Below are 15,414 nucleotides of genomic sequence, written 5' to 3'. Positions count from 1 at the left end.
TTAGGACATAAACAACAAGAAGCTGGTGCATTAGACTTCACTGATGAAGCAGAGAAAGACAAAATACATTACTTTCCCAGAAATGAAGAATACATAAAATATGCTTTTCATCTGCATTTTGACTGGAAACCCATTTTTCAGGATTTTAATTCAAGGATTCTATTCATGACTTACATTGACACCTGTGCTCCTCACATGTAGAATCAGAATCATAGAATCATAGAATCATTTAGGTTGGAAAAGACCCTTGGGATCATCGAGTCCAACCATCAACCCCACTCTACAAAGTTCTCCCTTACACCACATCCCCCAACACCACATCTAAACGAGTCTTAAACACATTCAGGGATGGTGACTCCACCACCTCCCTGGGCAGCCTATTCCAGTGACTAACCACTCTTTCTGTGAAGAATTTTTTCCTAATGTCCAGCCTAAACCTACCCTGCTGCAGTTTGAACCTATTCCCTCTTGTTCTATCACTAATTACCTGTGAGAAGAGACCAGCACCAACCACTCTAAAATGTCCTTTCAAGTGTATTTAAATGTGAGCCCAAACTACAGAGAGATGGACCCAACAGCAACTACTAAACAGTGTCTTAGAACACTGTTTTAAAAATCAATGATTGCTTACATTAGCCAATAAACTCCAGAGGAAGCTAATGTTATCCTTCACAAAAGAAGGGTTACCCAGTATACTGACGGACAGCGTTACTCACTATTTGACCAGAATGAACAGGTAAGTGTTACTCTTTGGCAAGTAAAGCGAATCTTCCATTAGTGCTTTAACTGTCATCATTAATTAGATGCTATTTGCTTAGAGACCCTAGAGAAAACCCATCAGAATGCTGAATTGTCATTTCCAAAGACTAAACAGAGAAACCTAACATAGAATATATTACTCGTTTCTAATTTCTGCATGAAGAAGTGAAAGAGAAGAAAAAAAATAATCAAAGGACTTGCCAACGGCTACCCATGGAGTTAGTGGCAGAGACCCAGATATTTCATACCCCTTATTTGCACATTTGTCAGACTTTCTTCCTTGGTTTTCATGTGCTGAATCCCAGAAAACATAACTACTTCCTCACTATCCTCCAACGGAAGAGAAATTTGATGCAAGCAATTGTTGCTTCTGATTTAAAGTGAACAGGACTGGCAAAGCTAAAGCCAAGAAACAGCCTGGGTACGATGAGCCTCGGAGCTCAGTGCAGCCTTTTAGATCCTCTCCTACGTGCCAAATGTGTGCTGGCTGCTTGCGGTATCAGCTGGCATGGCAACCGCTTTATCTCCCATAGATTTGTTTATCTGAGCACAACTTGTGTTTAACCCTTTTTTTCCAGTATTTTTCCCTTATTAGTGGCAGGAGGGTGAATGAAATGCTTCCAAAACTATTCTGTCCTGAAATGGCTTGCCCACACTTTTCCCTTATCACTGTTGTTCCCATCTCAATATTATGGGCTGGAGGACTGGTTCACATAGGTCATCCTCTAAAAAGGTTGGATTTCAATAGCATTAAGATCAATGTGCAAAGCTCTCACTGGTTTTACTGCGTGTTGATTCTGTGCAGAGACTGGGGCAGAGAAAGGTTATGGAAAACATTTCCTACAGTCACTTGTTACCTCGCTGTCCAGCTATGTGGATAACGAGCTGGTTTAGGCAGGAATCCATTTTTTTTCCTGTTTTATATATCACTGATTAGAAGCCTAACATTTAATGTATAAATATGAAATAAATCAGTGAGCTCTCACGCCCGACTCGGCAGCATCCACCACACTGTGCCTTTTCGCTCCCTTCCCCATCGCTGCATGCTGCTCTCAGGCACCAGCAATCTGTTCAGCCGGCTGGCAAAGCCGCAGTCAGGAACAGCAGTCTACTTAGCAGCTTTTCTGGGGCTTTCTGAGCTCCCCACACAGCTACCCCTTGCACACCCTGCCCGCTTGCTTCTAGGTTGATGGTTGGACTAGATGATCTGAAAGGTCCCTTCCAACCTGGGCAACTCTATGATTCTATAATGCCCTCTGCCTTTTCCTGTACCTTGGCACACCCGATCCCACATGCACACTATCCAACCATCCTGGTTCCTTCACTCCTTTTTTTTGCGGGGGAAGTGATCCAGAATCAGCTACTAGGTCTTTAAAATCTCAGAAGAATCTGTGGAACGTGGAAGCTAGGCAAAGTTACAGAGTACGTGGCCTTACGGGTTCCCACACCTTTCCTATACTAAGTGCTTCCCTCCACTCTTTCCAGGGATTTTGGTCTCTCCAGCTTCATGCACTATAGAAAATACTTTAAACTACAGATTGAAAGTCGTTAGTCACTTGGTATTTACTGTGCTATCGACATTTGCCCAAAGGGATTTGTGAACATAGTGCTTATAGAAAGACAGTACAAAATTTAGAGGTATTGTTCATTGTATTCAGAAAACCAGAAAACTGAGGCAGAGGAAAATTAAGAGTAAGTTTAGGAAGCCCTGGTTTACACATGGATGTTTGGATAAGAACTGGTACCTAAGGACATCGGAGGAACTGATCTGGTGGGGCAAATACATCCCATCAAATTTACCCACCTGAAGATAAGTTCATCTGTTTTTTAAGTCTTCTCTCATAAAGGGCAGAGAGACTGGCACTTCCAGAGGGTGATTTTTTTATACATCTACCATAAGATGAGATGAACTAACTGCTGCAAATTCTATGTTACCCAGTAGTTTGTGCAAAACATTGCGGTAAAAGCAATGATGGAACTGATATACAAGTCCTTTCTTCCTATATCCCATACTAATTTCAGGGCACATGGTTTCATGACATAGACCAGAAGACCCAGTGGATCATGCCTGGAGATCACGGGAAAATACCAATGAGGACCCACATGAAGAACATAAAGGCTGTAGTATATAGGGCTGGCTGAAGCAGGACTGATGTACAGATATGATCAATAACATGTAAGGGAGATTATGACTTTTTTCTTCTCTTCCTTTTTTTTTATCAAAAGGTATGAAACTAGCAGTGGACTGAGGTCACCATAGCAACTGCGAGCCATCATCTAAACATTATGTGTATCCTTCCTATGAGACTGTCTGTCACAGGAGCATCCATCAGAGTACAGGATCAATGCAAATACTATTGCAGGGTCTCCTAGCTCCAAAGAGGGCACGGGTTATATTTCAGAGAAAAAAGAAATGTTGTTCAATGGAGATTATCAGTTATTAAATAGGTCCCAGAGAAGAAAGCATATCAAATCACTTGCTTAAAGGCAAGAATGAATGTATGACCACTACAACTAAAATCTTGCAATCAACTGGAACTCCTTTCTCAGTTATTTGAGACAAGAGAAGAAAAAAGAATAGAGCAAAGACTGCTAGTAAAGGTTGAAACATCTGCCCATGTTGCACCTACAGTGGTACTTCAATATATTACCTTTTGCTGTCCAAGTGTTCTCCAAACTACTCGGCATGTTCCACTCTTGCGTGCTTCCCAAAGGAACATGATTTTATTTTCCAATCACAAATTAGCTTTCAGGTCATATTGTCAAAGGTCTTGAGCTGCATTACAGCTTTCCCCTGGCCACTGCAGGATGTCAATTTGCAAAGGACCAAGGACTTGATCTTTAGCTGAAATGCTCTCGGTCATATTGTATATATCAGTATTAGAGACACAGAATCTTATTGGTAGAATCTTTGGTAGGAAAGGCCATAAAATGTCCTTTTCCTGTAAAAAGCATCTATGAGGCCTTAACTACTTGATTGGAAATGTAGATACAGTTACTATTCTTTGATGGCAATATTTTCCTCCCATTTCCCTCTGCATTGAAGATAGACTTTGTGATCCTGTGACTGAGGAGGCATGCTTAATTATAGTTTGTCCTCCTCACTTTGGAAAAGCTTAAGTAATCCCATGGATTTACTGCCTGTGGAAAGCCTAGGGATGAAAACCAACAGGAAAGGACTTGTTAATCTACAAAGCACTATTATCTTGGTTATTGGTAAGACTTATTATTTGTAACATTGACCCTTGATAGGTACCTTGTACCCCTTCTTTACATCACAATTCTTTCTGAGACTTGCGGAACGCTAAGCAACAATATCACACATGCAATGTGCAGACAGATTTGAAAGCTGTCCAAAACCTTTAGCTGGTATATATATTTAAAAAAACCCAGATACCCTTACATTGAACTTGCTTCTGAATGCTACGTAGGATCTTATATAAAGTGAAGAATGAAATTAAGGTATGCACTGAGTCCTGCTTGCTTCAAAGACTAATTAAGATCTGATGGATTATTATTATTCCCATGATGGAAATGCTATGGGAAGGGTCATGTCTGTTTTTCAGAGTCTACTTTTTGATTCTGGTGTTTGTCTTCCTTTGGTTTTCCTGCAGGATGTTGAAAAACCCACGAGGGGTGAGATATAATTGAATAGAAATCTAGACTTTTGCATTGATCATTTGCCTTGCCTATTTGACAGGCAAATGCAATTTCCAATTTCAGACTGATGCAATGCTGACCTTAATTTCCAAGAAATAGACTTTAGTAGCCAGGAAATCCTGCACCTTCTACTTCAGTAGAAAATAAGCACACAATCTTCCAGATACATTTTGTTGTTTAGAAGGCCCCTGATCTTTAACAGTCGTCTGTTCTTTTTGCTATATCAAAACATAACAATACATAAACGAAACAAATAGAAACTGTAACTTGCAAATATCCACAACAGCTTTTGCCTTACAAAGACAATGACTCTTATTTTCTTTTCATCCAGTTTGGGAGTTATATACCATTTTCACATAGTCAGCACTAAAGGCTTTACCAGGGCTGCTTCCCCACAAATGATGCAAAAGGGCTTTCCACATATGAACATGTAGTATCACTTCTCATTGACTCTTATCCTGTCATCTTATTCTGTTTGATTAGGGATAATATGTAAACTCAGACAGGAGAAAAAACCCACAGATGGCTTCCCAAACCCAATTAACCATGCATTCATAAATCCCATTGTCCACCCATGATATCTCTAGTGCAGAATATATCAGGCTTGGTGTTCTTATGACAAAGTATTTGAGTGTCTCCCTGTGTTTTTAATGGGATCAGTAGCAGGCTATTTTCAATTTCTTGTTTTCAGGGACAATAAACCTTGTTGGCTGAACACTGAAGTCATAAATTCCAGAGCAGCAGCAAGCCAAACACTTTGATTCAAAAATGTGAACGAGGGATGTAATTCCCTCTTAAACTCTATAATACCTGGATACATTCTTTATTCTACTGTATTTTAATTAGGACCCCTTAATCCTGGTATCAACATAGGATGAAGTTTATGTCTTTGGTAAAAATTATGTGCATTTTCTCTGTCTTACATAGTAAACCATGCTTTGCAGTAATGTTCTTTTGGGTGTAGCAGGTAGTGTCCTAGACTGAGTACTAGATAAACGTTCTGAATTGCTGGAAGATTCAGCAAGAGCTAATCATATTTGTTATTTGGATTTGTGAATGAAAGCTTTTTCCTCAATGTGGAGCATATGGCAATGCTCAGAAAATGCCTATTATCATCTGTATTGTTTTTACTGCAAATCAAAGATCCAAAAATATGCTCGTTTCTGATCTGGCTATTGGGTTTCTTTCAATGGTCCATTTGAATAATGTGGCTTCATATGTTCCAGAGTATTTCATCTGTGCAGGGCAAAGGAAAAAAAAAAACAAAACCCACAGACTTGGCTTCTGTAGATTTCCACTGCCAGACTGTATCACCTCTGTCTGGAAAAAAAGGGAAAAAGAACAAAACAGAGAAAATTTTCCAGCTAGAAGTGCAGATCACTGTGCTGGGGCCATCTCTAGGTCTCGCTATGACATACTGAAATGCAACATCACAGCTTGAAACACTTTTTTTTTTTTTCTTCCTTTGCAAAGGTACCTTAGAATGCTTTAAGTATTCTCCACTCTTGAGTGGTTGTCTTTGGAGTTGGTACAGGGAATGCACTGGAGAAAGCATAACATACAACAGTGACAGCATGGAAGTTATAGCTCCTGGTGAAAATAAAACTGTGAATTGATGGATATAAACCAAAGGAATGAATGTTGAAGAAAAAGAAAATAAATTAATGTTTAGGAACCCTCTAGTGGGAAACCCACTGTAAATCCTTAACCTGCTAGATTAGAAAAGACTCAGGAGCTAACACATTTTTTTTTCATGTGGAGAGACTTTGAGAATTATCTTTTTGTTCACAGTCTGCATCTGAAAGGAAATGAAAAATTCTGGTGATTTTGGAGGAGCAGAGGGGTGATGGCAGTTCAAATGTTACTCCTCAGTTCAATTGCAGTAAAGGTTAGAGCAGAGTATAGTTTCAAATTAAAAACAGCAACAGCTGGTATTTTTAGCTAAATCCATAGATACCTTTTCAACAAAGTATCTCTTCAGATGAAAGTTTAGTTGGTTAATTTTTATTTTGTAGTCTCTGGTTTGTTTGTTTTTTTTTTTTTTATCATTTTACTGCATGTGTAAATTAGACATCCAAGCCAAATTCCTTTCTGAAATTCAGAAAACAAACAGCCCCCTCCAGTGACTTCATTCATCTCAAGATAAGCACTTGAGATATGTCAGAGGAAACATCTTCTACAAGTACCCATTGCTTTCCATTTACTGAACCAGAAATAAATGTGGTCAGTTCAGACTTAGACATGTAACTTTTAGATATCCAAAGCCAAGTGAGGTAATTCCTACCCCTCTTCAAGATTAACACTTCCCCATCATATGGTTTGCCTGTTGTTATACAAGCAGTTGTACCTACAGGTGCTCAGTGCTTCATAGGACAAACTTTTTAAAAGTATAATTTAAAGTTATTGCTGCTGTTTGTAAAAATGTCTTATAGTCATATAAAAATTTTACTGTATTAAGAATGAACATGCTGTTGATAAATAGTAGGGCCAGTGCCTAGCCTAGTTATATATTCTGGAATCATAGCAGCAGCCAGAGGATCCTATAACAATCTAGAAAATGAGATTAGCCGTGTCTTAGAAACATTTTAGTTATCTAATAACCCTTTCTTTAAGGAACCATCATAACATGTGACTTTTTTCATTAAGCCTTCATTGAAACAAATACACTTGCCTAATTAAAATTAGCAGGAATGATATTGAAAATTCATGTTGATTCACCCAGAAGAGTGATTATGGATGTAGATATTTCCACCTTGGGGTCACCAGTGCAAATCCAGCTGGATCTGTAGAGATTTCAAACTACTCCAGATTAAATGTTTATTTGTCTATCTAATGAATTATGAATCTTGGTTTCATTCCTACTGAACAGATGTCCAAAAACCCCTCAAACCCAGCTCTACAAGAGGTAACAGCTGTCACTTTTGTTAGTGATCCTGTAAGGAGATAAAAAAAGCAGGACATATGTTTACACTGGACTGACTACTCCTCCCCTAGGGTCATACTATCACCCCGCTATAGGTCAAATGTGAAGTACAATATGTGAACAGGTCTGGAAATCCTAGGCAAATAATTGAAAAATATTATTTCAGTCCTTTATTTTACATAGCTCTAGTTATAGTAGAGCTTTTTAATTTTTTTATATATATATTATTTTTTTTCTAAAACATATTTTTCTTGTTTTTTTTTTTTTTTTTTTTAAAGAAAACTGTCCTCTTAATAGGTTCCAGGTTAGTTAAGTGCTGGTATAGATTGGTATAGATTGTGTTGAGCTAACCTTGTCTTTGAGGAGGGAGATGGGCTAGATGATTTCTCAAGAGTCCTTCTAGCCTTAATTAACTCAGAAATTATAACACCATGGAAAAGAAATTTCATCGGTAAAAGTGAAAAGGCACCGTATTTGTGTGGGATTTAAATAGAAGCATCAGAGAAATCCCTCAAAATAAAGAACAGTTAAAATGTCCATGGCAAAGGTGTGTGGACAGGTTGGCAGATTTCCTGGGCTGTAGATGTACGTGGCACCACTCTCCAGAGTATCAAACTAGTGATATCCCTGAACATTGCATTGAAAACAGGCAGGGAGAGAGAGAAAAGTGGTACTTTATGTTACCATGTATTAGCACACTGTAGCTGGATGGTATGTAGGTGAAACAGATTACAAGCCACTAACAAGGAGGGGTCCTAATGGAAATTCAGACAGGCACTGTATGAGCAGCAGGCTTCCTGCAGTTATATCAGAAGATAACAATGTATCAGCCATCTGCTGATGCACAATAAATAACAAAAAAAATATTTTGCCTGCAGGCTGCAAACATCACTTATAACTAGATAGTGAAAACTTTTGATTGAGTATGTACCCTGCCCAAAAGATGACCAGAACTGGTTTGACAATCAGGCTGATTGACAAGTAGTCAAAAAAAATTAGTTACAAAGTCATGGAGAATTGAAAAAAAAACAACAAACCCCACAACAAAACAACATGCTACTCCCCCCCCCCGCAACTACCCACCCCAAAAAAAAAAGGAAATAAACAAACCACACCAAAAAACAACACCAAAACTGAGAGAGGAAATAATAATTCCTTACCCATGCTAGATACATACCCTATTGGATGCTGACGAGTTGTTTTTTCTCTTATCACTAAATGTGGATGGCTCAGTAAGTATCGTTGTACTCACTGAGTCAATACCAAACCAATATTACAGCAGTAAAGATTATGTTTAATTATACTGGCTATAATTAAAGCACATAGAATTACAGTAGTAATTATGTTTTCATACCTGACAATTTAAAGAGGGACTTATCTTTCCCCGTTCAAAAATTAGGTGCCTAGTTTAAGTGAATTGCCCTTAGTACTTGCTGGATAAAGAGAATTATCTCTGAGGTATGATTCACCTCATGTCGCAGAATAACATAAATTGCCTCCTGTGGGTCTCTTTCTCTCCACTGTCTGCAGATGGAGTCTGGAGGACTAGTATAGAGAAAATGCTCGACTTTCATATGGATAAGTTTAGATGAGGTAATGATCACCCTTAAATTCCTTCCATTTCACAAACGCTTCAGTGTCTGGATGAGTTCAAATGGATGTATTCAAAGGTGAAGATTTCAGCATTCCTGGAGCTGTGTATGAAACACTTACTGTCTCCTACAAATTATGCTCTGTATGCGGCAATGCAGAGAAAGTGGATTTTGGACTCAAGATTGTAAATGAATAATTAATTAGTAAAATAATCTTTGGGAAAAAGGATCCCAGGGGAAAATTATGAGCTTGTTCCTCAATGGACAGTGCTAATTAAGTGATCTGTAGTGGCCTTGATCGGTGCTACGAGAAGGTGGACAAAACTGGGTTAATTATCAGGAAAGGCTTGCTGTTAGTTAACATTGAGAGAGGACTTAGCCTCTTGCAGTCATTCAGCTGGGAAGATGATTTCATGGAATCATGGAAAAAAAACCCCAAAGGAATTTCAAGAGAACATTTAATCAATCCATGTATCTGCTGTGAAAAATTTATTAGTTATTTCCTGCTGCCCACAAACTCTTCTTTTTACCTGGCAAATTTTCATGCATTTCAAAAGTTAAAAAAAGTTGAGAAAGGACAAAGGTTTTTTGGTATCATGTAAACAGTAGCCTGCACAGAGACCTTTCCCATTAAAAAGCACTACATAATATTAGTAACTAGGTCAAAATAGTTAGTATTACCACTCCTAAGGTAAGTTCTGCTTTAAATAGAAACTTGATTGAGAGCAGTGGCTGGATTGTATACAGGGTAAAGTTGGGGTCAAATAGAGTTTCGTTACCAAGCACAGTGAATGCATGGGACTTTAGATCCAAACCTAAAGTGGTAGCAGAAAGAGAGAAAAGAGAAAATGCACCAACCTAACTGAGTATCTGCAGTACTTTTTTCAAGACAGGGGACAACTCTGTTAGGCAGCAGCGCATGCTGGAAGCAGAAACAGCCCAGATTTCTGATCTTTCATTTGCTTGCTTGGTTGCTAGTACCAGGTGCAAGGGGCAGAAGGATGGTGAAGTCTCATTTCTACAGACCACAAAAAGGCATGATGGAGCTTCTGCATCTCTCCAGGAATCTTTAATTCCCATTGACTCTTCCCTGGACTCCCAACATGGGAGCTCTTCACATTGGTCACCTCATGCCTATGTTCTCCTTAGGCATAAGTAGAACCCAGCTCTTAGTTTTAGTTATTTTCTAAAATATGTTTGAATTGTGATGATTGGTTATCCAAGACCCAAACAGTTTTAAGTCTCATTGATTTCAGTGGAGAATCAAGGGCAGAAAATCCCCTTTAGCAAGTAGAGTTGGTGGTATTTTCATGTTGCATAGGTTTTTTTTCACACATACACTTCCACTCCTGCACATACACTTGTATCTACATGCAAACATCCTGGTTTTCTACAGTGTTTTTTTAAACTGAAGCCCAACTCCACACCTCCATAGAGTTACTGATTTCCCTTTACACTGGGTATCTAAGCGGGGTTTTACACTCTTGCTGGCCATGCAGCTTTACCAGACAGAGACAAAGAACAAAGGAAAAATACTTTACCATCTTCAGAGATGATAAATCTGAACAGTGCAGGACACTTGACAAAGACGATTTCGCCCACACTTGCAGGTTTCCAGCATGTAATATTGTCCCACATTCCTGGGCAGCCTATAGAAGAGAAGGAGGGATAAAATACATTAGTGATGGGAATTCATTCCTTTCTTCACACTGTTATTGCGCTTTATAGTTGGTTCTTTCTTCAATACATGAAAATGTTCTTGTTTAAAATTAATAGTATCATTTTCTAATAAGCTTTCCCTGGAATTAAGTAATATTCACTCATAGGAATATCATAAAATACGTAGTTGCATGGCACAATAATATCCAGACTCTACCCCGACAGATGACATTTCTTAGTCCCAGTTAAATCACTCCAATACACACCAGAAACAAATTTTCCCTTAAGCATGAGATCTACCACCTTGTAGCTATCTTTTAGTATCATTTAGATATCTTTCAGTATTGCTCAGCTAAATTTTAGGCATCTTTGCTTTAAATTCTATCAATTTTGGTTGGCGGTAATCCTTGTCAAAGTTTGGGTACTGGCACATTTTGGAATTTGACCTCAGGAGATGACTGGAAACTGAAAAACAGATTCCGTTTCATCCTACAGCTGGTTTTGCAGATATGTGAGGGAAGCTCACCGCTTTCATGTTGTTCAGTTTCTTAAAAAAAATATTGGGAGTAGAAATGTCTATCCTTAGTAAAGAACTGTTGTAATATTATTCACTATCTTTGCTCTAGAGAATATAGACTCAGTATTTCAAAATGATGATTTTGACCTCTAGTTATCTCTTGCATAAGATAAAGACAGAATTAGGCCTTTAACAACCGTTCGGAGATTAGGCTTCAGGCAACCAGCTTTGAATTAAAGATCTGAGTGGTAAAGAACCAACCTCCTGTTACAAGCATGCAGAAAGAAGAGGTGATGGGATTGTGGATGGGAGGTGTCTTCTCTTAGGGTATCAAAAAAATTCAGGTCCCATGTGCTATTGTAAATCCGATAAAAGAGCCCAGCTCCCGTTTCTTTCTGATCACTGTGTCAGAGATATAGCAAACTATGATTGACTTTCAAGAAGCAGCTACCTATGCATGAGTCCTCATGGAATTCTGTAAACCACCATCTTACTAGCTCATAAACCTAGGTGACCTATCCAATGTACAGAAAAACTCAGAGTAATGTCTCAAATTTCCTACTAATGTCTAAAAAAATTACTTAGTGAAGGAATCTCAAATAGGGATCGTCTTCTACCTCAGCAGGAAAAGAATGAAAAACTAAATCTAAATATCTGCACTACTTATTTGCATTAGATTTTGAGATCAAACGCATAATCTTATCAGTTGTTGAAAGCTGCAAGTTCCACAATTTTCTAAGTGATTTTCCATTGAACATCTCCCTCTTTGACTATGTACCAGGAAAAATAAGATCTTCACTAAAAGCGGATAATACTTCAAAGTGTCATACTTTCAGGCTGGCACAAGTACAATATAATGAGCTTTGGGTAACCAACTTGTAAAAACAGCGTGGGTTCTATCAGCTTTGGTGATAGCAGCAGATTTCCACCACCGGAGAATGTATTCTCACAGGGCTGGATTTGGTGTATTTTTTCCATCAGTTTCAGTGGCAAGGAATCAAGCTCTGTTTTCTCACAAAATATAAGCCATTTACTATCATGAGTGCTGGATAGGGCAGTTCTGAGTGATACAGTGTTTGAAGAATTAGGTCAGTCTCAAACAACACTGTTACAATATTATAATGATGGTGTGTGATAAGCAGTTGATATTCTTTCAAATTAAAGGATACAGCATCAGATCACATCTTGTAATTTAATAACTATATAAAATCCTGATCCTATTAGCTAAAAAACCCTTGGTTTTGTCAGACCCACACCCACCAGAATACAATATTACAGCAAAAAAAAAAAATGCTAGTTAATTCATCACAGGAGTTGGAAAAAAGGAATTCTTTACATTCCCCTCTCCCTCTCTTTCTTCCACTCCTACCCCAGGTTGTTTCCTTTGCCAGGTGGGGATCTCATTGTCTGAATATTGTGATTCACTAGAACATCTCCGTAAGGTTTAAAGGCTGGGGCTTGAAAAGTTTTGCGATAAAATCAGCGTAATAAAGATGGGAATCAAGATCATTGAGCACTATTAGTTTTAATGTCTTTGATAGCTAGTGTCTGTCCACTCAATAGGAACTGTATTTACCACGTAAATATGAAGACGTATAGTAATAGGTTTATAGTTCACTAATGTATGGTACTCTGTATGAAAGTAAAGAATATGTAAATATTCTTTACGAGACATTTGACATTTGCTTACAAGAGGTGTTAGAGACAATCAAAGTAGCTAATGAGATATTCTGAGAACCACCTTCTAGCCTTGCGTGCTTAAATTGAATGAGTTTGATAGGAATAGGGAAAGCTTTCTTATTTCTTCTTACTACTTCAACATCAGTTGTCTTCTAAACACTGGGATAGCAATAAATACTGCAAACCAACCTAGAGAAATGCAAGGAAATCTTCATACTGCAGAAAAGAAAGTGTAGACACACAATAAATATTTCCTAGTACTGTGTTTCAAATTCAGTTATACCAGGTGCCTTTTTTTTTGTGGCAACACGCTGCAGAGCAAAAAAAAAAACCCAACCCCATTTTAAAAGACATTATAAGTTCATTGTGCTAGAAAGCACTGATATGCTGACATTGGAAAATAGGGATAGATAAGTAGATAGTTACTGAAATAGGTGAGTGATGGAGATTAGAAAGAATTCATAATCAGTGAGAATGTTGTAAGATCCAGCCTGGAAAAGCATACTTGAAACAAACAATTTATAAGAGCAAAGAAAAGAATTAAAAAAAAAATAATTAAATGTCATAAAGACCAGAGTGCACAATCCCCTTGCATTTGTAAGCCATGGTACAGCCAGCAACTCCTGCTGTGTGAAATCTGCCCACGGAAATCAATGTGACTTGAGTGTGAAACTGCACGGCAGGGTTCTCCTCTGGAGCTGATGCTATGTCTCCTCTGCTGCGTGATGTAAGGATACCCAAGCTAGCTTTGGAAAAGGTAGCTCAGACAATGCAAGCAGCAAGGTGCAGCTTCAAGCGGGCAGATTTTCCTACTTCTTAGCATATTAGAAATCATTCATAACAACAGGTAGATTTAAAGGATAAGAGTGAAAAGTGGTTGTCTTGCTAATCGATGGTCTTGAAAACAAGGCACCTTGCAGAAAGCACAAACTCTGCCTTCCTTTCCCACGTCTGCACTGCAACCTATAGACTGAAATTCATGTTTGGTAAACTTTGTGGGATTAATCTCAGTTAACATAAGTGGTGTAAAGCTTGGCATTTCATCTTGGGCAACTACTTATGTCCTTTTCATAGCATGGACATAAGAATGCTTCATCTTATTCAGCTAGTCACCTCCTCTCTGACGGGATGGATGATCCTTTGGGAGCCTCCATCCCTTGTCACTGACTTTTGAGGAAACACAAAACAGTCATTCACCTATAGGATTAGTCAGGATTGCTTTAACTTCAGATTAATCTTTTACCCTTATTCAGCTAAGCAAAGTTTTCTCTATAGCTCATGGAGATAGACATTCCAGTTAGTGATAATCCCATTTTAAGGTGGCTGTGGTGGTGAATCACACTGTAAGTGTGCTTCCATCTCTCCACTGACTACACTCAGGCCAATAACTATCTTAGCCTAGAGAGCTGGTTATTCAATGGCTGAAGCTTGTTTTCTCTGTAGGGTCTATGTGGTCTTTTGGAGCAGACGTGAACCAAGTCTGCCCTCTGGGTGGAGGTCTGACCAGTGGCTATGTAGCATCCCTTAGACACTTTCTGATCTTGAGCAAAGGATTCCAGCTGAGGGCTTGGATGTGTTACTATGAATGGTGCCAGCATAGCTGTGCAGCTCCTGAGCAATTCAAACGACCAGCAAACCACAGTGGCTGCTTATGAAAAGCCACATGATCAATCCTTACATCTCTGTCTCAAGCTGCTTAAAAAAGTATGTAGCCTGTAAACTCCCCGTGGCAGGATCCACCTTGTACTGTTCTTGTGAAATGTACTTCTAAAAAAAGAGTCCTGATTTCACCTGAATCCACAATATGGATTTTATATTAATTTCATATGAAGCCCATGACACCTAAGTTTAAATTCAATGTTGTTGAAGCTGAGGGCGTGCCTCATATACCTAAGGATGGATCTGACTTGGCATCTACTGAAAAAGAACTGCTCTTTCAGAGAAAGGACAAATTTTATGACAACGAAGAAACCATGGGTGTTTACCATTGCAGAATCTTCTGATGCAATTTTAAAATTATATCTGACACTAAAACCATTCTAGTCATCCTCCCTCTGTGGAGGTTCACATAAGCCTTGTTCCCATTCTTTTACTTCAAATTAATCCTCTCAGACCAAAACATTTTCTCTCTAACCTGCTACTCCTGGCAGCTGAAAGGCTTCCTTCTTACCTCAAATTTCTGGACAAGAACCAAGAGAAAGAAACCAAACAAAATTAAAAAAAAACAAAGCAAGCCATGCTGGCAGAATAACAGTGATAAAGAGCTCTTCTGAAATTGCTTACAGTCCCTTATTTTCTTTTTCTCCTCTGTGTAGGGCTGTCTTGAGACACTGAGATTTTATAGTGGCTAGATATAGAACCAGACTTTAGGCAGCCCCATAGCTGAAATTCACCAAGTTCAAGGAACGGACCTCAATTTAAGTCCACTGAAAACAGAGCCTGTTATCTTCCACCAACACAGAATCACTATGTCACCAGGACTATGTACCAGCTGTTCTTTTTCTATAGATTTGTGTCCTATTTTCTCATGGTGCCTCTACTGCAATACCCTCATTTACACTCTTTATGTTTAAAGCCTCTCAACAGTATCCACAACAAACTCCCATGTCCTTATCCTGTCCCTA

At 38.6% G+C, this 15,414-nt stretch overlaps 1 protein-coding gene across 3 annotated transcripts in view; it reads right to left on the bottom strand.

Moving 5' to 3' along the window:
• The window catches only part of ADCYAP1R1 (ADCYAP receptor type I), a 141,618-nt gene that overhangs the window by 43,719 nt on the left and 82,485 nt on the right, over nt 1-15,414 (bottom strand). For all 3 annotated transcript variants that reach the window (XM_054191491.1, XM_054191492.1, XM_054191493.1), the window contains exon 4: nt 10,476-10,583. In XM_054191491.1, coding sequence (XP_054047466.1) covers nt 10,476-10,583 — 108 coding nt within the window. The remainder of the gene's footprint in view (nt 1-10,475; nt 10,584-15,414) is intronic.

Source organism: Rissa tridactyla, chromosome 2 (assembly GCF_028500815.1).
Source record: "Rissa tridactyla isolate bRisTri1 chromosome 2, bRisTri1.patW.cur.20221130, whole genome shotgun sequence".
NCBI classification, from domain to species: Eukaryota; Metazoa; Chordata; class Aves; order Charadriiformes; family Laridae; genus Rissa; species Rissa tridactyla.
The sequence above is the reverse complement of the archived record's forward strand: the minus strand, read 5'-3'. Positions and strand labels throughout refer to the sequence as shown.